Source organism: Rhinoderma darwinii, chromosome 10 (genome assembly GCF_050947455.1).
Source record: "Rhinoderma darwinii isolate aRhiDar2 chromosome 10, aRhiDar2.hap1, whole genome shotgun sequence".
NCBI lineage: Eukaryota > Metazoa > Chordata > Amphibia > Anura > Rhinodermatidae > Rhinoderma > Rhinoderma darwinii.
The window spans coordinates 49,110,317-49,135,491 of NC_134696.1; the positions used below are offsets into that span (position 1 = coordinate 49,110,317).

Consider the following 25,175-nt stretch of genomic DNA (forward strand, 5'->3'; position numbering starts at 1 on the left):
GGAAAAGCAGCAAGTGGTGCTGTGATTGGTGAGTCCGACTTACTCACAACTCTCTACACCCCACCCCCACCACCGCCAGTGCCTGTTTTAGACAAAGTGTGGCCCTTGACAAAATTAAATTTGGGGCCCCAAATGTTGAATAATTGTATCAATAGCGCAGTCAATTCAGAAGGTGGTGTGCAGAGAACTGCATCGCTCATTTCTAGCGTGTCCAGGAGTGTTGCAAGCCCCGCAGCATATGTCACCCCTCACAAAAAGAAAATATCTATATACATATACAGTTATTATATCATACTACTATACCAGATTAAATATTGCCTGCATACAATTACTGAACAAAACTCACTCTTATAAGACCAATATTACCAATAATAACACAATATATGGTCCAAATAATACAGCCACACCATAACCACATAGTGTCTGAATAATATCCCCATACTGTTACTGAATAAAAAAACACTATACAGAGACCAATATTACCACAATATAGTGACCATATACTGGTAGATGCCAGTTATACACAGGAGCTCCGCAGACTATATAAGTGATTACAGCACATTTATATCCAGTGACTCACAGGTGATGTTTTCTCTGATTAGTCATTCACTTTCCCTTTTTTTCCTCCATCCGGCCCAGACAACTGTGTCGACTTATTCCAGCCAAAACTTGTCTCCACAGAATTTGACAGACAGACATGTTGGTTTCTCGCTTTTCAAGCATCCTCCCACTTATACCCCATCCTCTAAACAAACTCATAATCCACTGTGCCCCAGATGGTAATAATGATCCCTTTGTGCTCAACACAATAAAAGTGTCCCTTCAGTAACCATTCCCCCTTTGTGCCCCACACAGTAATAATGCCCCCTTTGTGCCCCCTGTAGATAGTGCCACAGTGCCAATGTAGATAGCGCCACCTCGTCCCCTGTAGAGTGCCACACACAGCCCCCTGCAGATAGTGCCACACAAAGCCCCCTGTAGATAGAGAAACATAGCCCCCCTTGTAGATAGTGCCACACAGCCCCCCCTTTTACAATGTGCCACACAGCCCCCCCCTTGAACATAGTGCCACACAGCCCCCCCTTGTACATAGTTCCACACAGCCCCCAGAGCGTGGAGCGGTAGTGAATTTTGCGGCGGCGGTCTGAGTGAGGTTGGTGCCAGTCCGGGGGTAGACCAGTCCAGTCACCCGACCTCACGTCACTGACGTGAGGTCAGGTGACCCAAGTCAGGTGACTGGACTGGTCCACTCCCGACACCAGCCTCACTTAGAACGTCATTTAGTTGGCTCCATCCACCCTCCTCCTGCTCCTAAATGCATTTTCCGTGGGCCGCAGCCTACTCTTCCCTCGTTTGCACTGCACATGTTAATTTTGGCGTATACGCAGTGCAACGTTTCGGGGGATTGAGAATAAATCCCAGACTGTGTTTTTTTGCAGACTGTCTGTAAATTTACGGACGGTTGGCAGCCCTGATCATAGTGCATCTACATACCCTCCCATTAACTCAGTCTTTCTGTTCACTAACTCACTGCCTTAATTCTCTGTGGCAATAGTTGTGCAGCACTACTCAGCAGTCAGGGTTCCCTGGTTCCTCGCTTAGGCCAACCAATATTCTCACCGTGGCTCCAGTGGACCACGCTGCATGGTTTCACTCAGGCTCCTTGCTGCTTGTGTTAGGGATCTGCCAGGTACTTCATCTAGCTACACTCCTGGGATTAATCAATCCACACCTGAGGCCAGACCTGTTCGACTGACACCTTCTCCCACCAACCAGGGTGGCAGGCTCAGGAGTGGGAGAGCCTATCGCGGCCTGGTCTCTCGGAGTTAGCTCCGCCCCCTGCCCTTTATTACCTGCCCTGTGCTCTCCCTCAGTGCTTGTAATTCTTTTGGATTCCTGGCCCCACTGCTGCTTGCTCCAGCCTGCTTCTGCCGTGCTTCTGCCTTGCTGCAGTTCTGCTTGACCTGCTTTGCTTGCCCTGGCTTGCTTCTGTCTCCGTGCCCGCTCGGGTGTACTCACTTCGTCCTGGTCCTGACTGTTCGTTCGCCGCCCCGTTTCCTCGTGGCGTTCCGTGGCTACTGCCCCTTCCCTTGCGTGTTCCCTGTTTGTCTTCCTGTGCACTTAGCCAGCGTAGGGACCGCCGCCCAGTTGTACCTCGTCGCCTAGGGCGGGTCGTTGCAAGTAGGCAGGGACAGGGCGGTGGGTAGATTAGGGCTCACTTTCCCTTCACCTCCTTCCTGCCATTACAGCTTGCTTCTACCTACAGCCCACCGGCTCACTCCATGGTGGCTGTGTTCGGGCCTGCTTGCTCACACACTCTGAGCAGGTCTCTCTGTCACTCCCTGCAGTCACACTCTTAGGGTATGTTCACACGACCACATTACGTCCGTAATTGACGGACGTATTTCGGCCGCAAGTACCGGACCGAACATAGTGCAGGGAGCCGGGCTCCTAGCATCATAGTTATATACGATGCTAGGAGTCCCTGCCTTTCTGCAGGACAACTGTCCCGTACTGTAATCATGTTTTCAGTACGGGACAGTAGTTCCACGGAGAGGCAGGGACTCCTAGCATCGTACATATGTATGATGCTAGGAGCCTGGCTCCCTGCACTGAGTTCGGTCCGGGACTTGCGGCCGAAATACGTCCGTCAATTACGGACGTAATTAGTGTGTGTGCACATACCCTTATGTTTTATGCAACTATAGAGCCATCTAGTGGCCAAAGTTCAGATATAACAGCATATGTAATACATACAAGACAACACAAATAGACAATGGAACAGTCTCTACAAAAAGGAAATACTTTTTAATTTTCCCACAGTCCCAGCGTTCTCATTCTATGAACCAACCTTTTATGTGACACAGTATCAAATGCTTTGGAAAAATCAAGATATTTGATATCTAGTGTCTCCCCTCCGATTAAGTCTAAAACTTACCTCCTCATAGAAGCTGATCAGATTGGTGTGACAGGACCAATCCCTCATAAACCCATGCAGATATGGAGTTATACCTTTATTCTCATTGGGATACCCCAGGATAGCATCTCTTAAAAAAGCTTGAACATTTTACCCACAATAGAAGTTAAACGGTTGGCAGCCCTATTTCCAGTGGATACAATTCAGTCCATGGTCATATGATGGACACACAGGTGCTGGGACAATCCCAACACCTGTGTGTCCATCACATGACCATGGACAGAATATTATCCACTAGAAGTAAACAATGAGTTTTCCTAATGAATGACAGCAATCAGAGATTTTCGAGGCCGTGAGAAATGAATACAGAAAGTATACTGGAAAATTGTATATTTTTAATTATACGAAAAATAACATTAACCCCTTCACGACGTTCCAACTGCCGATGCCCCATGTAATTGTCACTTATATAAACGTTGGCAGCCTGGAACAGGTGCAGTGCTGCTTCAGTTTAAACAGTGCTGCACTTTCATGTCTGCCTGGACTTTGAGATGCCCGGAACACACCCCCCTGTAAATAGCGCCACAGACAACCCCCCCTGTAGATAGCGCCACACACAATCCCTCTGTAGATAGCGCAAATCCGCCGGTAGACCGCGCCACACACAATTGCCCTGTAGATAGCACCACACACAGTCACCTTGTAGATAGCGCCACACACCCTCCTGTAGATAGCGCAAACCCTCCTATAGATAGCACCACACACAATCCCCCTGTAGATAGCGTCACACACAACTCAGTGTAGATAGCACCACACACAATCCCCCTGTAGATAGCGTCACACACAACTCCCCTGTAGATTGCGCCACGTTAGCTCCTTCTAGGAGCGGAATCCCCGGTCAGAGCGCTCTGGCCAGGGATTCCGTTCCTAGAGGGAGCCTCTGACCAATGTTCACGCTAAGTTTTAGCAGCTCCTGAGTGGGGCAGTTAGGGAGCAGGGCAAGTCTCCATCAATGGTGGGCGATGTGATGACTAAACGTAATACCCCTAGTAATCGCTAATATAACGACTAAATAAGAGAATATGGAAATGTATTTTAAATTAGTTTTAATTACTTTTTTAAATACTATAATATTGCAAGTCCACCAGTAAAATAGACCGTTATAAACACCAATTATACGCATAAATGAAAGAATCCTTCTATTACACCACTGTCCTTATAGATAACACCACACCGACCCCCTGTAGATAGCGCCATACAGCCCCCCTGTAGATAGCGCCACACAGGCTCCCTGTAGATAGCATCACACAGTCCCCCTGTAGATAGCGCCATACAGCCCCCCCTGTAGATAGTGCCACACAGACCGCCTGTAGATAGTGCCACACAGACCCCCTGTAGATAGTGCCACACAGACCCCCTGTAGATAGTGCCACACAGACCCCCTGTAGAAAGTATCACACATCCCCCTGTAGTTAGTGCCACACAGACCCCCTGTAGATAGCGTCTTCCCCCCTGTAGATAGCGCCACACACAGCTGCCACCCTGTAGATAGCATCCCACAGCCCCCTGTAGATAGGGTCTTCCCCCCCCTGTAGATAGCGCCATACGCAGCCCCCCCTGTAGATAGCGCCACAAATCCCCCCTGTAGATAGCGCCACAAATCCCCCCTGTAGATACTGCCACACAGACCCCCCTATAGATAGTGCCATACAGCCGCCCCCTGTAGATACTGCCACACAGACCCCCTGTAGATAGTGCCACACAGACCCTCCTGTAGATAGTGACACACAGCCCCCCCTGTAGGTAGTGCCATACAGCCCCCTGTAAATAGTGGCACACAGCCCCCCTGTAGATAACACCCCACAGCCCCCTTGTATATATAGTGGCACACAGCCCCCTTGTATATATAGTGGCACACAGCCCCTTGTATATAGTGCCACACAGCAATCCCCCTGTATATAGTGCTACACAGCCCCCCTCTCCCCTTGTATATAGCGCTACACAGCAATTCCCCCCTCTATACAGTGCTACACTGCCTCCCTCTCCCCTTGTGTATAGTGCTACACAGCCCCCCTCCTCCCATTGTGTATATAGTGCTACACAGCCCCCCTCCCCTTGTATATAGTGCTACACAGCCCCCCTCCTCCCATTGTGTATATAGTGCTACACAGCCCCCCTCCTCCCCTTGTATATAGTGCTACACAGCCCACCTCCTCCCTTTGTATATAGTGCTACACAGCCCCCCCTCCTCCCATTGTGTATATAGTGCTACACAGCCCCCCTTCTCCCCTTGTGTATATAGTGCTACACAGCCCCCTCCCCTTGTATATTGTGTTACACAGCCCCCTCCCCTTGTATATAGTGCTATACAGCCGCCTCCTCCCCTTGTGTACATAGTATTACACAGCCCCCCCTCCTCCCCTTGTGTATAGTGTTACACAGCAATCCCCCCTGTATATTGCGCTACACAGCCCCACTACTCCCCTTGTATATAGCGCTACACAGCCCCCCTCCCCCACAGCTCCTTAAAAATAAAAAAATAAAAAGATTGTACTTACCTTGCTCCGTTCCTGCCACAAACATAGCGCTACACTGCCTCTACCGCGGGACGCATGCGCAGACCGGCGTGATGTGACGTTATCATGCCGGCCTGCACGACTCCCAGCGCCTTATAGGCTGCAGGCTTAACGTGGCCTGCAGCCTATAGTATAAATTTTGTATGTGCGGCCTGAGTACGCACATACAAGTGAATGTGGCTGTCGCTAGCACCGGAGCCCCCTCTGGTGATAGTGATGCCACTGAATCCGCCCGCCGCCCGTGACAGTGCGCAGGCTTGAAACTTTAGTGAGCAGGTGGACTGTGAAACAGTGACGTCAGTGCAGAGCCGGCCTTAGGTTGGATGGCGCCCTGTGCAGGACTCCTTATTGCTGCCCTCCACAAAATTAAAATTAACTACGTATATAGACACGCACACAGTGGTAGATATATACTGTACATACATAAAGACATTTAGACATACTAGCAAATATATATACAAACATACACACAGGTAAATATATAGACATACAGGCATACATATACACAGTACAGATAATGCAGTAGATGTTACCTGCAGTCCTATGTAACACCACAGATAACACACAGTAATAAATATCTGGGTACAGATAATGTAGTAGATGTTACCTGCAGTCCTATGTAAAACCACAGATAACACAGTGATAACTCCCTGGGTACAGATAATGTAGTGGATGTTTTTAAAAAAAAATGCTTTTATTGTACAAAAGTAGTAAAACATATAAAGTATACATATGTGGCATAACTGGAAATGTAACGACCCCCAAAATAAAGTTAATGTGGTATTTTTACCGCACATTGCCATTTTTAACACACAATAGAAGATGGCAGAGCTCTGTTTCCAGTCCTTCACAATTCAATACAAGACAGAAAATGAGTACTGTTGATCTAGCACCAACGTATTCAGCGGTCATGGACTGACTCAGATTTATCACCCACATCAGTCCCTGGCCCCTGTGGAGCTGGGGCATGGAGTGCTAATTTTACCGTCAAAAAAGGACAGACGTTATTATAGGTCAATGGATAGCGATGGGCGCAGTCGGTTTGCGTCATGTTCTGACTGATCTGACATAGATCTGTGGCTTCTGTTATAAAAGAATGCTACAACGCTGATGTGTAGGGAACCAAAGTTTCTCAAGATTTTCCCCTAAAATATTAAACAAGTCTTAGATTTATGATGGAAGACATAAACCATGAAATGGAAGACATGCAATGTGGTAATTATCCTGCCCACAGCTTATAAAAAACACTTTTCTGAAAAGTATAAGTGCTCTTGCACACGACCGAGATCATGCTGTGAAAAACGGTCCGAGTGTCGGCTGAATTTCCCGGCCCGACCACTGTACAGGTGAACGGGACGCCAGGCATCATAAAATGTCTATGATGCCAGGAGTCCCTGCCTTCCCGCGAAACTGCTGTTCCGTACTAAACAAAATGATACAGTACATTACAGCAGTTACGCGGGAAAGCGGGGACTCCTAGAATCATAAAATGTTTTTCATGCCAGGAGTCCCGTTCACCTGTACCGTGGTCGGGCCGGGAAATCCAGCCGACACTCTGATTGTTTTTCACGGCCTGATCTTGGTCGTGTGCAAGACCACTAAAGCTAACAAGTGTTGTTTACTTAATGGAATACTTAGCCCAAAACTGATATTTATACTTACCCAGCTGTATAGACTGGCTCTACAGTGACCATATGGGTAAGTGACCAGTCCCGTCCGTCCGTCCCCCCCCCCCCCCCCCCCCCATCACACAAAACCAAAATTTGTAACAATACAAGCAGAAAAAAGTGTCTGCTGTTTTTTCCATGGCTGTGACTGGTATTGCAGCTCAGCACCCTTCAAATAAAATATTAAAATGCTGGTCAGACCGAAGGTAAACTGCTCTGTGGTTATTTTTCATTAATGAGTCATTGCTAAAACCATTACCAAAAATGCATATAAAAAAAACATAAAATATCCTACCATTTTGTGTCTACATCTCCAATGCAGTGCTATGTGTTTCCAGGGTTACAGACTACAAACAAAACCTATGTAGTCTGATCCTGCAGTCATCAACTGCCCTATTGCTTTGTAAACTACAGATAGTAGAAGAAGAGACCGATGGAAGAGAGTTACTCATGACTGACGGTTTATACTACACAAAGTTTACCTATAGTCTGATGATGCATTGGAGCACTTAAAAAAATGAATTGGTGGACATACTCTTTACAGAGGCTCTGTCACCAGTTTAATACTTCCCTATCTCCTATATAATCTAATAAAAGCTTTGTTGTGGATAACTACTGTTTTTTGTTTTGTTTTCGAAAAACGTTTATTATTGGCAAAGTTCTGATCACTTTTAAATTTATGCTAATTTTTTCTGAATGCCCAACTGGCAGCTGTTTTTTTTTCATTTCATCAAGTGGGCGTTGTAAAGAAAAGTGTATGACGCTGACCAATCAGTGTCATACACTTCTCTTCATTCATGCCCAGCTTTATTCCCAGCACAGCGTGATCTCGTGAGATCACGCTGTGGCGTCACTGAGTTCCTTCACCAGAGGGACGGGAGACTGACCAGACATCGGCTCCAGCCGTGCCAGGACTGCTGCATTGTCCTGGCACGGCTGGAGGCGAAGTATTAAACTGGTGACAGAGCCTCTTTAAACTGATTGTATATTTTCAGATACCCTCTTATGAAAGGGTTCTCTTAGGCTGGATTCACACGAGCATGTTACGTCCGTAATGGACGGAACGTATTTCGGCCGCAAGTCCCGGACCGAACACACTGCAGGGAGCCGGGCTCCTAGCATCATAGTTATGTACGACGCTAGGAGTCCCTGCCTCTCTGTGGACCTACTGTCCCGTACTGAAAACATGATTACAGTACGGGACAGTTGTTTCATGGAGAGGCAGGGACTCCTAGCATCGTACATAACTATGATGCTAGGAGCCCGGCTCCCTGCAGTGTGTTCGGTCTGGGACTTGCGGCCGAAATACGTTCCGTCCATTACGTACGTAATGTGCTCGTGTGAATCCAGCCTTAGTATATATGAGTTCTTTCATAGTTCTCCCCATAAGGCCATGTTCACATGTGCGTTAGGGTATTCTGTTGATCTGCTCTGTCAGAGAAACTTAGCAAACCGAATAATACCCCGAATGATACTAGTGGTCCTAGTGACTAATTAAAACTAAACCAGAACAAGAAACAAGTCACGACCAGGTGTTTGAAAAAATACAAATAATCTTTATTAAAGTCAATTGACGAACCCCTGACGAAGCACCAGCGAAACGCGCGTTGGGTTAAGCAGAGGTCCCCCTCTTGGTCTTGATCTCCTATTTATCTTCTTATACGCAGGTGTAGGTATACTACTTTATATGTCGTTTTTACTTAGATTGTACCTTATATATATTCTCTATACTTATTTATGTGTTCATCTGTGCAAAGCGTACCATGCCTAGTACCTGCTCATTAATATGTACTTATGCACTTTAGCCATATATAGGTTGTGTCAGACCATTTTTACATCTGGGGGGCTACTCTGCTTTTACGTTCGGATTCCGTTTGTGTTCGAGGGTCCATGGCATTTTATTATGTCTAAGTGTTATACGTTGTCTCCATGTGTCTAATTGACTTTAATAAAGATTATTTGTATTTTTTCAAACACCTGGTCGTGACTTGTTTCTTGTTCTGGTTCTGTCAGAGAAACATAACAAGGGAATGCCGGTTGCAACAGCTCCGACACAAACACCACCTTCAGTTAACAGAAACCATTGACTTTAAAGAGTTCTATTGGATTTCCGTCAGTGTGTCCTTGATTTTACCGGAAACAACAGTGCAGCATGCTGCGCTATTGTTTCCGATAATTTCTGCCGGATCTGTGACAGAGCTTCCAACGCAGATGTGAACAGGTCCTAAGTTAATGTTGTTACATAGGTTCTTATTTCTTTCTTATTCTACAGCCTAAGGTCGTATGGATGAAAAATAAAATGGTGATCAGAGATGACCCCAAATTCATCATGAAACACAACCAGGGGGTCCTCACTCTGAATATCCGCAAACCCAGTCCTTTTGATGGTGGAACCTACACATGCAAAGCAATTAATGACCTGGGAGAAGCCGAGGTGGACTGTAGACTGGAAGTCAGAGGTAGGAGGGCGATCTGTAAATATATCGCAACATTTTATTTCAGATTTGTGCAAATAAATAGTAATTATTTTGAAGATGACAAAGTATACAATAGGTTGGGCTATTAACTCTTCATAGAATTGCTCTTGTCTTCAGAGGTGTAAGTTAAAGTTCCTGGGTCTCAGTGCAAAATCTGTAACATGGCCCCCACCACAATGTGCCATTTAAAATATTAGCATTGGGCCTGTGTGCAACTGCTACCTTTGTACCCCTTATAGATAAGCCCCTGATTGTCTTGATTTTGAGCAGTTGCATTTCATCTATTGCTCCCTGTTATCAGCCATTTCAGGCTGGAGATGGCCCTTTTATTGTTTGTGTGGATTGATCAATACTATCTCTATGTATACTTTCATAAGCTTTGTACTTTAGGTTTAGTGGCCCTTTAAGTATCTACTGCTGCTAACAGATTACAACATATGCTGCAGATTCAGTGTTTACAATCTTAACTGAAGATAGTGTGGTACTTTTATATTCTGCCAAGTAGATGATATCATGACTCAAGAACATCCTGTTTATAAAAAGAGCTGATAAATGAAGATTTGCACTGCTTAGTACGATTTAGGTCCCTGGATGAAATGCACAGTATCTTTCATAACAGATTACTGGCGGAGGATCTTAAAGCTGCAGAGCACACAATAAATCATGATTAAGAAACTGTGCCATCTTGTGGTAATTGGTGTGAATCACATAGTTATGTCGCATTGAGACATGATACACAATCCCAAGTTAAATTGACTAGTTAAAGTTTTCCCATAAAGAACATTTATGACATATCCACAGGATATTTCAAAGAAGTAGTAGGACAACAGCACACGTCTTCAAATCATCAAGCTTGACAAAGACCCCTCACTCACTATGGGTCGAAACGTTGCCTGTCGTTTGTGGATGTCTTGACAATAAAACCACTTTGATGATTTGAAGACGGGTGCTGTTGTCCTACTACTTCTTTGAAATTTACATCGTGCCGGAGTGGGTTTGCCTGGCTTGACAGCGTGCACCGCATCATACTCGGGAATAGTGCTGCTTCAAAAATCCTTTTTTTCTTGATATCCACATGACCTGCCTAAGTAGAGTCGTGTGTTAGTGAACCTTCCCTTATCCCTACCTCTACCTCCACCCCCCCCCCCTTTAGAAAAGACACGTGACACCGAGGTTGGATGTGAAATGGCCACAGCAGCCGTTTATTAATTTCACAGTTTTATAAAACAATTTAAATCCGAAACGTTCGGATAACTAATTAGGAATCCACCAGAGAATTCCTCCTAATAATTCACATGACCCAACATGGGTCAGAATCATAAATAACAATTTAACATTAACATTAATCCGAGCAGGGGAAGTCCTTGAAGCCATTTTAGATATTCCTTTTTAACACACCCCGAGTTAGCCATCTGCAACCACCACCAACCAATTACCTCCAGCTCAGAGGCACCGCTCACCTCTGCAGATGGCTCCAACCACCAGAAGACCACTTCAAAGGGATAACACCCGATGAAGCCTTCAAGTGATATACCTTCCACCAGAAGACCACTTCAAAGGGATAACACCCGATGAAGTCTTCAACCATGTACCTTTTTTGGGGGACGCATACCCCCGATGCGACCCCCCCACCATTTTGTACTGACTGACCTCAAGGACTCCCCCCGCCACAGCGAAACAGGCCTTGACCACCTTAAGCCTGTGAGTTTCGCCACACCACCACCGCCCTTTCAATTCCCTCTGCTATTGCCAAGCTCCACAGATCAATACCAACCTCGGTCAAATGAACCCCATCGCTCCTCCAATAGTTCCCCTCTCCTGACTCCAAATCCCTGTGCCGCACGCAAATGCCCCCGTTTTTGGCTACAAAACAGGACACCGCACGATTAACTTTAATGCGAGCCTTATTGACTCTTTCCACTGACCTAGCCAGCCGCCAATGTTTCCTTGGGACAATGTCCGAGCACACTATCACCAGCCTGGGATAAGAAACCCACAAACACAACATATCGTGTTTAATATCCCGCACCAACTCACGAAAGGGGCAGACTCCCAAATCATTCCCACCCACGTGCAATACCAAAACCTCTGGGACCCTATCAAGCCGAGCATATGTCTGGAATTCTGCTAACACCCTGCTCCATGACATACCTCTAAATCCCAGCCAATGCAAAACCGCATCCTGTCGCGGAATGCGCAACTGGCGACCGACCGGGCGGACGTCCGCCCTCAAAGCCCCCCAATGCACGTAAGAGTGGCCCAGTAACCACACCAAACACGGAGGCGGATCTGAAACGGAAAAAGAAAGTTAAATACCACCACACAAACATTTTGTAAGCGCTAACCACAAGACTCATAACAGATAAGGGCGGACATAAGACCTAAATCTGTTGGACTCCCAATGACCGATGCGCCGCACCCCTTCATCATCCAACCCCCAGCGCCCTGCTTCTGTTGCTGCGCCAATCCTGAAGGAATGAGATGAATACGAGCCCGCCGCAACACCGACCGCCGCCAAACATTTTTTAAATACAGCTCCAAATTGAAATCTCGACAAAAACGACCTGTCCTCGTGACATAGCAATGGCAACTCTGGAGACCCCACATGTGGCTTAAAACCCCGCATGCACGCTACCGGGCACATACCCGAACCAGGGAGGGCGAACAAAACTATCAGCTTCCCCTTCCCTAATTGGTCAGTTTTTGACCGACGCAACCATACCTCCAGCCGATCTGCATAAAGACTCACCTCCCCCAGTCTCAACCCCCCTGCCTGCTTGGTACTCGGCGACACCAACTCGCCAATTCTAAATGCCCCAAAGAACGCTAAAGAAAAAGTTAACCGAAACAACACCATCTCGCCCGAAGAACGACAGACCGATGCTAATGAACCGCCCAAAGAGCTAAGCAGAGAAAACGACACAGGCCTTCTATGATCCGCCTCAACCCTACCTCGGCGCAAACCCTTCAAAGCCTGTCCCACTAAAAATTCCTTAGATACATCCCGAAAGCCTCGCAACTTAAAACCAAACGCCACCGCAGACATGAACCGGTTAACCTTTGACAATGAAAACCCCGCCTCCCAGGCGTCCCCTAACCAGTACAAAAGTGCCACCAACCTGTCTCTATCCGTGTTGACGTCACCCAACTCTCTTACCCACTCCTCCCACTGCCTCCAACAAGCAGCATAAGCACTCCACGTCGTGCGCGCCAAAGACCTTTCCACCAATCGTTCTACGGGACCGAGACCAGATCCCAAAGATGTTCCGGACAAGCCAAACCGAGACGTTCCGCTCCCGGTGCCAATTGCCGAAACCGGTCCCACTGCGAGCGAGAAAGAGCATCAGCGATATAATTCCGTACCCCCGGCACATGCACCGCCACCACCCACGCGTTCAACGACAAGCACACCAACACCAAATGTCGCAACAACTGAACTACCGGAGGAGAGGACGCCGTGATGTTATTAATGGCCAGCACCACCCCCATGTTGTCGCAGTAAAAACGAACCTTCTTATCCCTGAGCCTGTCCCCCCAGATGGTCGCCGCAACCACGATGGGGAACAGCTCGAGCAGGGCCAGATTCCGCGTGAGTCCACTGGACACCCAGCTAGCCGGCCATTGACCTGCGCACCACGGACCCCTCCCGTAGGCTCCAAAGCCGCCCGCCCCAGCTGCATCCGTAAAAATATTTAAATCACTCGTATCCTGCGCTGGAGCCATCCATAGCGAGCGACCGTTATACTGGCCCAAGAAGTCATCCCATACCTGCAGATCAGCCCGATGCTCCTCCTTGAGCCGCACAAAATGATGTGGCGCACATACTCCCGCCGTTGCCGCCGCCAACCGTCTACCAAACACCCTCCCCATTGGCATAATCCGGCAAGCGAAATTCAACTTCCCCAGCAACGACTGAAGCTCACGCAGCGTAATTATCTTTAACCTACAAGCCCGACGTACCTCCTGACTCAATGCCCCCAACTTATCCGCAGGAAGACGACACTCCATTGCCACCGAATCTATCTCAATTCCCAAAAAACAAATCGTCGATACCGGGCCCTCAGTCTTTTCTGGCGCCAAAGGGATCCCAAAATCCCTCGCAACCTTCTGCAGTGCATGAAGCAGATTACCGCAAACCGGCAAACCCCCCGGGCCGACGCACAAAAAATCGTCTAAGTAATGTATCAACGAGTCGACCCCGGCTACTCCCGTCACCCACTCCACGAAGCTACTAAAGGCCTCGAAGTATGCGCAAGAAAGAGAACACCCCATCGGAAGGCACCGATCCACGTAAAAAGCCCCATTCCAAAAACAACCCAACAGCCGTTGGCTTTCTGGATGAACTGGCAACAACCTTAACGCCGCCTCGATGTCGGTCTTTGCTAGCAGCGCACCTGGACCCGCAGCACGAACTAACCCCACCGCCTTATCGAATGAGGTATACACTACGGAGCACAACTCGTGATCAATCCCGTCATTTACCGACGAACCCTTGGGAAACGATAAATGCTGAATTAAACGAAATTTCCGGGGCTCGCGCTTTGGAACAATACCCAACGGGGACACCACTAAATCTTTTATTGGCGGGTCAACGAAAGGCCCTGCCATGCGACCCAACGAAACTTCTTTAAACAATTTTTCCGACACAACCTCGGCATGCAAGTAGGCCGATTTAAGGTTCCTCCGCGTAACCGGGACCTCATAAGGTGGCGGAGGAATAATAAAACCAACACAAAACCCTTCGTAAAGTAACTTGGCCGTTGCCCTATCCGGATACTCATTTAGATAAGGGGCCATCCTTTCCACCCTCACCGGTGACAACCCCTTGACCAGCCGAGGAGGACTGGTTCCCTGACTTCCGCATACATTTTGCCGCCCCGTGGGATGCACCATTACACTCTGAACTAACGTGCTTGAACTTGCACGTGGCCCCGAACTTACACTGGCCATCGTTAAATTGCCAGCAGAATCCCAACTTTGCCCCGCCGCTTTGTCCGACCTGACTGGACTGGCCCCCCTGGCCGACGCTCCCGGGAAAGGACTGCCTAACCGGAGCCGTAACCCTTAACCAGAGAGCAATATCCTTCTGGTCCCACCGAATCGCAGGCCGAACCGCTTTACGCTGACGGAATTGCTCATCGTACCTTAACCACGCCTGCCCCCCGTACGCCCTATGAGCCTCCCCAATGGCGTCAAAATAGCAAAACAACGCCGAACAATTTTCCGGCGCCTTTTCTCCTATTACACTGGCTAATATGGCGAACGCCTGCGACCAATTAACGAACGTCTGCGGGATAAGCCTATACCGCCTACGTTCCTCCTCGTCCTTCTTACTCTCGTCCCGCTTGCTCTTATCCAAATTGAATTTAGCAAGCGGCAGGAGAGAAAAAATCTCGACGTATTCGTCCTTCCAGATACGCTCATGCACCTCCGGTTTTAAGTGCGCCCCCAACGGACCTTCGAAGCAAACATACACCTCCCCACGAGCACGATCATCAATACGCACCCGATCGCCCTCTTTTTGTGCCTCGGTCTGTACCGACACCGCGACCGCCGCCCTAGCCGCCATCCTGAGCGGCGCCTGTAACGATCCCGCTTCCCTGGGGCCTTCCCAAACCACCGCCGGGGACACCTCCGTAACTACTGGCGCCGCCGCCCTATCTAGACGCCCGACCAGCTCCCGCAAGCAACCCACTAAGTCCGCTAGACCCGCGCCGTCGCGCCCGCTCGCGCCACTACTGGCCACCGATAGGACGCTAGCAGCCCCCCCGCCGACACCCGACATAAAAATCGCTGGATACGACAAAGATGGAGTTATGCACTCACCGGGCTGCACAGGCGCTGTGTTCCCGTCAGCCGGACCATCCTGACCTCGCCGATACACGTCCAGTTCGCCTTCCTCCAGCTCCTCTCTCGCAGACGACTGGCCATCCCACCGACATCTCCGAGACGGGGATGATGACGCGCTGATAGATGGGCCGGCAACCTGCCGCCCAACCGCTGGGACCCAGACTTCCGACCGGACCTGTTGCCTCGTCGTCGCTGCAGTTCTAAGCGTCCGTCTCGACGATCCTGATGAAGCCTGCCCCCTGGCCGGAACATCACCAGGCGGGGCGGCCGTAGCTTGTCCTCCAAGTCTTGCGTCTGATGGGGGAGGGGTGACAGGGAGCCCGGCCTGCGACTCCCTGATTACCGCCGGACCCCGTCGTGGCTGGGGATTCCTGCCAGTACGCAGGGCCTGGGAAGAGGCGGCCCTCCCAGCTGCCTGGCCTACAGCGTCCATTTTAGGGCTCCCCTTGCGACGCCGTGTCCGCGGGACCACCTCAGGGCTGAGGCGTTCTGGAGGTCGGGACCGCCGGGAGCGACGGGTAGACCCGGCCTGAGTCACCGTCACCCCTGGCGACGCTCTCTGCCTCCTCTGAGCAGGAGCGTGTGATGCTGACTCCCCCCCCGCCGCCAAATTACTGCTAGGAAGGGGGCCGGGGGAGGGGAGCCTGTCCCCCACAGCAACAGACCTCGTATGCCGGGCCTGACGTGGCGATTCGGCGTCCGGGATCCTGGTAAGTGCCGCCACGGTCTCCTCCAACCATCCGAGACCGTGGTGCACAGCAGCGGCGCGCAGCCGCGCAATTATATCAGCCTCAGACATTCACAATAGAGCGGGGCAACGGGGAGCTTGCTCAAATGTGTGTTACTCCTCCCGCTGCTTCCGGCTCAGTGCCGAAAACAGCGGGAAGCTCCGTAATGGCCCCTAACTCCTCCCTGTCCCTCCTCCACCTCCTCCTAACTCTCCCTCAATACTTAACCCTTTCCCTCCTAGGTCAGTCATGGAGGCTTCCCTCCTAAGCCCTGCAGGCTGCGTCCAGCCTCTTCTGGATATGTCATAAATGTCAGATAGATGTTGGTCCCACCTCGGGGACCTGCACCTATCTCTAGAACGGGGTCCCCTAAACCCTGTTCTGGATTTCTGTTCTCACGCTGGATCCTGGCCACTTCCTGTTTACATGGTCGGGAGTTACGAAAACAGCGTAATTCGCTGAGCTACACTGTTTCCGTAACTCCCATAGTAGTGAATGACAGTTAGGGTATGTTCACACACACTAATTACGGACGTAATTCGGGCGTTTTTGCCCCGAATTACGTCCGAAAAATGCGGCTTGAAAGCGTTGACAAACATCTGCCCATTGAAAGCAATGGGCTGACGTTTGTCTGTTCACACGAGGCGTATATTTACGCGCCGCTGTCAAATGACGGCGCGTAAATAGACGCCCGCGTCAAAGAAGTGACCTGTCACTTCTTGGGGCGTAATTGGAGCAGTTATTCATTGACTCCAATGAAAAGCAGCGCCAATTACGTCCGTAATGGACGCGGCGTTCAAGCGCCTGCACATGCCGTTTCGGCTGAAATGACGGATGTCTTCTCCTGAAAACATCCCCGTAATTTCAGCCGTTACGGACGCTGTCGTGTGAACATACCCTAACGGAAGCAACGTGGCATGCAATCTACACTGTTTCCGTAACTACTATTCAGTTCTATGGGAGATATGGAAACAGCGTAGCTCAGCGAATTACGCTGTTTCAGTAACTCCCGACCATGTAATCAGGAAGTGGCCAGGATCCAGCGTGAGCACAAAAAGCTAGAACAGGGTTTAGGGGACCCCGTTCCAGAGATAGGTGCAGGTTCCAGAGGTGGGACCCAGATCTATCTGACATTTATGACATTTCCTGTGGATGTGTCATAAATGTCCCTCATAGAAAAACCCCTTTAACTGGTTGCCGATACAGGACGAGAATGCTCATCCTGAGCGGCGGGTGTGACAGCCGTCTGTGTGCGCGATCGAGAGCGGGGCAATGGCTGTAATACACAGCCACGGCCCCGCTCTGACAGTGGAGAGAAGAGAAACATCTCTCCGCCGTTAACCCTTTGAATGCGGCATTCGAGGGGGGACTGCACTTTGATTGCGTCACAGAAAATAACTGTGACGCGATCAAAGCCCATAACTTGTATGGCCAGACAGCCCAGGTTCCATTGCAGGACCCCAGGGCTGTCTGAACATATTTCCTGTTGTTAGGGCATACTGAGGTATGCCCTAACAACTGCCTGTGTACAATCAGTACACAGGCTAATGTACTTGCATATAGATCTATGCCAGTACATTACAGTTACAAAATAAAAATCAAAATGATAAATCCCTTTATGGGATTAAAAAAAAAAGTTAAATGAATGTAAAAAAAATGAATGATAAATAAATAACTAAAAAGTAAAAAAAATACAGAAACACACATTTTTTTATAATAAATAAACTTTTTAAAATATAAGTCCCAAAACATGAAATAATAGACATATTTGGTATCGCCATGACCGTAACAACCTGTACAACAAATGTATAATATTATTTATGATGATCGGTGTATGGTGTAAAAAAAAAAAATATTAAAACTGCTGCGGAACTGCTTTTTTTTCTGCATTTTCGCCAAAATAAAAATGTATTGAAATTAAACGATAATGTATTTGTACCAAAAAAATTGTACCTACATAAAGTACAACTCGTCCCGCAAAAAACAAAGTCTCATACAACTACGTCGTACAAAAAATTAAAAAGTTATGAGCGTCGGGATGCAAAGAGAGAAATCTAAAAAAATTGTTCTGTCCTCAAGGTCAAAATTGGCCGTGTCCTTAAGGGGTTAAGTGTTTTAGGCAGAGATTACATAAACATGAATGTAGCTGACTGGTTCAGTGCTGCATTTCATACAATAGCATGTGATATCTTTATACAGCATAAACTAAAACTAGAGTAACACAAAAAACATGCAATGACCTAAAAGAGACACATAGGAAAACAAAAAATGATCAAAAAAAAAAGCTAAAGTTTTAATTAGAACAATTTAAACATTGCACAAAGTTACCCAGATACAGCTCGTATTGTCTAGTCTAGTAACCACAATAGTCATGTGATGCCCTAGACCTGTATCTCAGTCCCCTGGCCAAGACAAAGTGGCCTAGTAAAGGTGTAATCCAGTCCTAAGCAATTGATGGCCTATGCTCAGGATAGACTATCAGTATCTCATTGGTTAGGGTGTTGGCGATTCACAGTGTGAGCAGTAGAGGAAAAGAAGGGAAAACAGTGCTCGTATGAGTGCTGTGACCCCATCAAAACAGCTGATCGGGCAGAGGTCCCGGAAGTTGGACCCCAAACGTTGAGAGATTAATGACCTATTCTAAGGATAGGCCATCAATTTCTTAGGACTGGACAACCCCTTTAACTCCTCTCACGACCCCTCCCCCCAGAATCCAGCACCCAGGGCATACCAGCCCCTTCTCTAGCCATGCCCCATAGACAGATATTAGATAGTAGTAAGGCATCTCCATAAATGTTGTGATGGAAATGCCCCATAAACGGCAATTCAGTGTCAGGCCCCATGCACGCGACCGTAAAATCGCCCATAATTGCGGTCCGTAATTACGGGCCCATTTCTTTCTATAGCCGACGGACACCTTCCCGTATATTTATGGGAAGATGTCCATGCCGTAGAAATTTTCAGAAAAAAATAGGACATGTCCTATTCTTTTATTTTACGGACCGTGCTCCCATACTTTATAAAGGGAGCACGGCCCATAAATACAGACGGCTGTCCACGGCCGGCCATGCCCATAATTACGGGTCGTAACTACGGGCACGGCCGTGTGCATGGAGCCTTACCATATGGATGCTGGATCTCATAACAACCAATAAGATTTCTTTTTTCTTTTTATTAGCACTTAAAAGCTGGTTTCTGATTAGTTGCCTATTGGCCCTATGATAACACTGGGCTGCCAGATCCACACACAACTTGAGCCTCTTGTGATGGGGCCCAAAATAAGAAATTATTTAAAGCATACAGAAGCTGCTTTATTATGCATCTTCTGGTAATTCTCATACAAAGCATATTGTTAAATGTCACATTATTCCAGAATTCACATGTGTAGAAAGTGTAGAAAGACTCTCAAATTTCAGCTGGTCTTCCTTTACAAATTACAAGTCTGTGGTATTACATCAACATATTCCCTTATCCAGGGGCGGACACTCACAGCATAGGGCCCTTGTGCAAGAAAAGTGTGCCCCCCACTCCCTTTAATGCCCACACAACTGCAAAATGGAATGTTATATTCTTCATATACATAAAATATAAATATATATATATTGTGACAACTTGGGGACACACATAGAAAGTTCACTCCAAAAAGGTTTAAACCAGCCGCAGCTAGCTTTATTGTCTTCACAACAGCAGTCAGTGGTACAGCAATAAACATACAAAATAAACCCTAGGCCGTCCAGCCTCTAACTAACACATTCAGTGTCCCTCACTATGTGACACTGAGCCTTGTGCCCAGCACCTCAAAACCTTCAGTTTTACCTCACACGGTGGTGACTCTCAGAGGCTAGCATGCCTGTCTTCCCCAGACTGAGAGCCCTGATATAGATGGACTGCACACACCTGATATAAAGAGCCGTCTCAGGTGGAGCCTAACTAAGCTCACCAGACAGCCCAAGCACCAGCAGAGAAAACCCTCTCTGCTGTACATGCTCCCTGGTTGCTTAAAACCTGAGTTTCTGCACCGTCCAGTAGCTGCACTGCTACTCTATATATATATATATATATATATATATATATATATATATATATATATATCCAAAAAGAGTGAACACGTGCCACTCGCAACAATGTACACATTCTGCACATGCACCACACACAAGCCATCACATACGCTGGACACGCACTGAACATTCACTACTGACAAGCTCTACCAATTCTGCAAATGCAGACCTATTGGTACATTCAGGAAAGTCCTGTCAAAATACATGTAAAGTCAATATGTAAGTTCATGTATAGACAGGAACAATGTGTACGCCAAGTAACCTTGGTGCATTGACCCTACCAATTAACATAAAACCTACAGGGTGTGGGGTTCAATTAACACATGACAATATATTATAGAAAAAATACAAACTTTATTCACAAAAAACTGTAACAATGTTGATTAAAAGATGAGTCATGCAGAGCATGAACAAGGCGTCGCTCTTTGCAGGAATAATGTGTACACAAGACTATGTAATACATGGGCATGAATGAATAAATGAATGAGTAAATAGAGCACAAGGTGCAAAATGTATTATATCAGCAGCAAGTCCCAGACTATATCAACTGCTAGTAACATGCGCGTTTCGGCGGAAATGCCTTAGTCCGGGGGTCGCCGAAACGCGCGTCGGGTCTGGCGTCTCTCTCCAGCAGGTTTAACCACATGGGTATGTAATAGCAGCTTCAATGTTTCCATGCACTGTTGTATCTTGCACATTGTGTACACATTATTCCTGCAAAGAGCGACGCCTTGTTCATGCTCTGCATGACTTATCTTTTAATCAACATTGTTACAGTTTTTTGTGAATAAAGTTTGTATTTTTTCTATAATATATTGTCATGTGTCAATTCTGCAAATGTACTGTACGCATGTTACACACATGCCACTCGCATGCTGGACTCATGGTGCTCATGCATCACTCACTAACTGGACCGATGAGCACATGAGGTACTCCTAACCTGGACCCATGTAGCACATGTGCCACGTACATTCTTGACCCATGCCGCACATGTGCCACCCATTACCAGGACACATGCACCGCACACACATAGGACACATGGTGCACACGCATTGCTCACAGACAGTTCCCACACCACTCACACACAGGATACATACCACACACTGACCACTTGCACTACACGTCACTCAATCACACGCACCAGGTCTATTTTTTCTAATTGCTGAGCCCTGGTAGAATCCCTACAAGCTGTAAAAAGGACCCGTTCTGGTAAGACCCTGCCCACTCCGTTATTAAGTCATGCCCCTTTCACACAACTTTCTAGATAATTCTGTCGAGACTCCAGTCTGTTGCTTAGTTAGCTTATGCTACCAAGTAAAACTGTGGCCGAGGGGGTCCTTCCGAACGGAACCAGCGGTCCATGCTTTATATCCGACCCTGCCCTGATCACTTCTCCCTCATGTCCCTGTCAGCCAGTGTCATGCCCCATCTGCTTCCTATTGGGTACAAAGCGACATTTACTGAGATAGAGGGAAACACAAGCAGGAATGTGGAGATACGGCCACCACCAAAAATAAATGACCACAGGGTGTTATTGCTGCATGGTGTCACTGAGAAATAACGTCCTGGCAGTGCATTACCTAGATATATCCACTTACAATATCTGCAAAATAACAGTGAAGGTTACAGTGTATAATAAAGGCGCTGAAAACACGAGGCAGACAGAAGATTTTCTCTAAAGAAATTTAAAAAAAAATAAATAAATAAAGCAATATGGCTCACAGCTGTTCACTATTTTATTTATTTTTTTGTAGCTCCCCAGTAAAGACGCCTCATTTACTTGGATAAAAAAAAATAACAGTAAGTATCACATACAAATGTATTTAATGATTACTTTTCAAAAGCAATGCATGATCTTGTGGCCGGCATGGATTAACAGGCCTTGTGACTAACCCGACACCTCGAGCCAGCTGGCTGTAAATCACACATGTACTTTTACACAATATAGAAGTAAGTCATCGCTTCGAAAATTCTATATTGCAGAGCAGAAGCTGGGATAGCTGCTGCAGTGGATCCCTTCCCTATGTATCTGCCCATATGATAACTTATATATTCACATGCTGCACCTATAAGGGTATGTTCACACGCAGTGGTTTCAGACGTAATACGTTTTACGCCTCGAATTACGCCTGAAAAAACGCCCCTAATACGCTTACAAACATCTGCCCATTGCTTTCAATGGGAATTACAATGTTCTGTTCCCACGTGCCTTTATTTTACGCGTCGCTGTCAAAATACGGCGCGTAAAATGACGACCCATCAGAACAAGTGCAGGACACTTCTTGGGACGTTTTTGGAGGCATTTTTCATTGACTCTATTGAAAACAGCTCCAAAAACGGCCATAAAAAAATGCAGCGAAAAACGCTGCGAAAATCACGAGTGGCTTAAAAAACGTCTGAAAATCAGGAGCTGTTTTCCCCTGAAAACAGCTCCGTATTTTCAGACGTATTTGGTCACTGCGTGTGAACATACCCTAAGAGTAAACAGGAGGTTCTATAACTGTGACGTACCTAATGCATTAAAAGGGAAATCCACCAAAAGCAACTTCTTACATGTCATTAGAAGAAGTCTATGTAGATGAGTGCATTGAAATGTATGTTGAGCGTTGTGTTGAAGATTCCCAATGATGGAAGTTTAACCATCACTGAACTAGTTTAGGCACTCAAAAGAATGTTGCAGCCCCTTTATTGGGAGAATAGGGTGAATTTCCTATTTAAAGGGCCCGAACAATCTGTTATCACTCTATAGAGTTTAAAGGAACAGTGTTACCACAAAAAATTTTTTTAATATGTTAAAGATGTTAGTGCTTTATTAAAAACGTTTGGATTAATTTGTGTGTTTGTGTGTTACTTTTTCTTATTTTTATACTTTTTCTTCCCTATGGGGGCTGCCATTTTTTTTTCCATTTCTGTATGTGTCGATTAACGACACATACAGACATGGAATACGGCAGCCACAGTCCCATAGGGACTGCGAACGGGGCACGTTCCATCCACTAACATGTACGCCGCTGTGTGGGAACGGCGCATGCGCCGCTCCCACACAGTTCAATTTGAAATGCGCGCCGTCCGGCGCCATTTTCCTGTGGACCGGAAGTCGCGGCCGGACAGTAAGATTACTACTTCCGGTCGCGGCTTCCGGACTTGTGCACTTGGACCAGCGGCAGCAGACGGAGCGGACGGGCCGGAGGGAGCCGCGGCGGCAGGAGCAGGTAAGAGATTTCTATGTATGTTCATGTTTGTGTGTGTTTACTACTGTATGTAAACCTTCTACACTGTGTGTTAGCTCAAAAAATGGCGACACACAGTGTAGGAGGTTAGACCGTTCAAACCCCTCGTTTCTCCCGGCACTAGCCAGGATAAAGGAGGGGGGGATGCTGAGAGCTCACTAGAGCGAGGGCTTTTTACCCAATTTTGCAGCATAAAGCAATGTGGTTGCTTTACCACATGCAATGCTGCAATTTTAGGAATGGCTCCATCTAGTGACCAGCAATGGGAAATATTATAAATTAGAATCCAATTGAATCCAATTTATAATATTTCCTGACTCGTGAAAAAAAAAAAAACAACAGAACAATGTTTAATCACCTATACACTAATTGTTTAACTAAAAAAAAAAAAATCATGTTTTGCTGCCAACACATTCCCTTTAAGGTTTGACAGTATGCATTATGCTCCCATGCTCCCTCTAGTGGCGACTGCAGGTAGCCTAAATGTTATCCTATGAAGGAGCTCTATGTCAGAAAAACTGACCACTCACCACTGTGAACATATATTAAGAAATTAATAAGCACAGAATTTTGTATCTATTAAGATTTTTTATTTTTTTAAATGGTGTACATTCAATTTTAAGTTACTTGACAGTGATCTCTAAACAACGGTTGTATCTTCCAGAGTACGGACTTTATAATCTGCAGAAAAAAAGTTTGTCTAACTCATTAATTTAGTGTCAGCAGTTTGTTTCTAGTGGTTTATATAAATGTGCAGTCAGTAATTTGGTCTCTGTTTATATTCCCATAGCAGGGTTTGGATGAGTCTTCTGCTGGCCTTCTACAACGTAACCCCAAACAGAACAAGAGAACAGCGTTTTCAACACCCTATGTGTTTTGTTATGTCATATTTGTTACTGGGCTGTTTTGTGTATTTGTTATTTGCTTTATCTGGAAAGTAATTGGATGGAAATTGTCAAATATGTCAAAAGATCTAAAACTTAATTAAAGAGTTAAAGTCGCAAGTGCCAAGTGTGTCAGCTGTTCACTAAATTGGTTGAGTAGTAATAAAGTTTGAGGAAATGGATCAGGGCGTAAAAGGAGCAGTGTGTGTCTCCCTGATCCCTGGTTAACTCTTTAAAGAGGCTCTGTCACCAGATTGTGCAACCCCTATCTGCTATTGCAGCAGATAGGTGCTGCAATGTAGATTACAGTAACGTTTTTATTTTTAAAAAACGAGCATTTTTGGCCAAGTTATGACCATTTTTGTAGTTATGCAAATGAGGCTTGCAAAAGTCCAAGTGGGTGTGTTTAAAAGTAAAAGTCCAAGTGGGCGTGTATTATGTGCGTACATCGGGGCGTTTTTAATACTTTCACTAGCTGGGCGCTCTGAAGAGAAGTAACATCCTCTTCTCTTCAGAACGCCCAGCTTCTGACAGTGCAGATCTGTGACGTCACTCACAGGTCCTGCATCGTGACGGCCACATCGGCACCAGAGGCTACAGTTGATTCTGCAGCAGCATCAGCGTTTGCAGGTAAGTCGATCTTACCTGCAAACGCTGATGCTGCTGCAGAATCAACTGTAGCCTCTGGTGCCGATGTGGCCGTCACGATGCAGGACCTGTGAGTGACGTCACAGATCTGCACTGTCAGAAGCTGGGCGTTCTGAAGAGAAGAGGATGTTACTTCTCTT

General features: G+C 46.9%; 1 protein-coding gene across 1 annotated transcript in view; it reads left to right on the top strand.

The window, feature by feature from the left end:
* Positions 1 to 24,503, top strand: part of MYBPC2 (myosin binding protein C2) — a 93,044-nt gene extending 68,541 nt beyond the window's left edge. The window contains exons 28-30 of the mRNA XM_075840811.1: positions 9,433 to 9,619; positions 22,028 to 22,073; positions 24,294 to 24,503. Coding sequence (XP_075696926.1) covers positions 9,433 to 9,619; positions 22,028 to 22,038 — 198 coding nt within the window. The 3' untranslated portion in view covers positions 22,039 to 22,073; positions 24,294 to 24,503. The remainder of the gene's footprint in view (positions 1 to 9,432; positions 9,620 to 22,027; positions 22,074 to 24,293) is intronic.
* Positions 24,504 to 25,175: the final 672 nt, after the last annotated feature.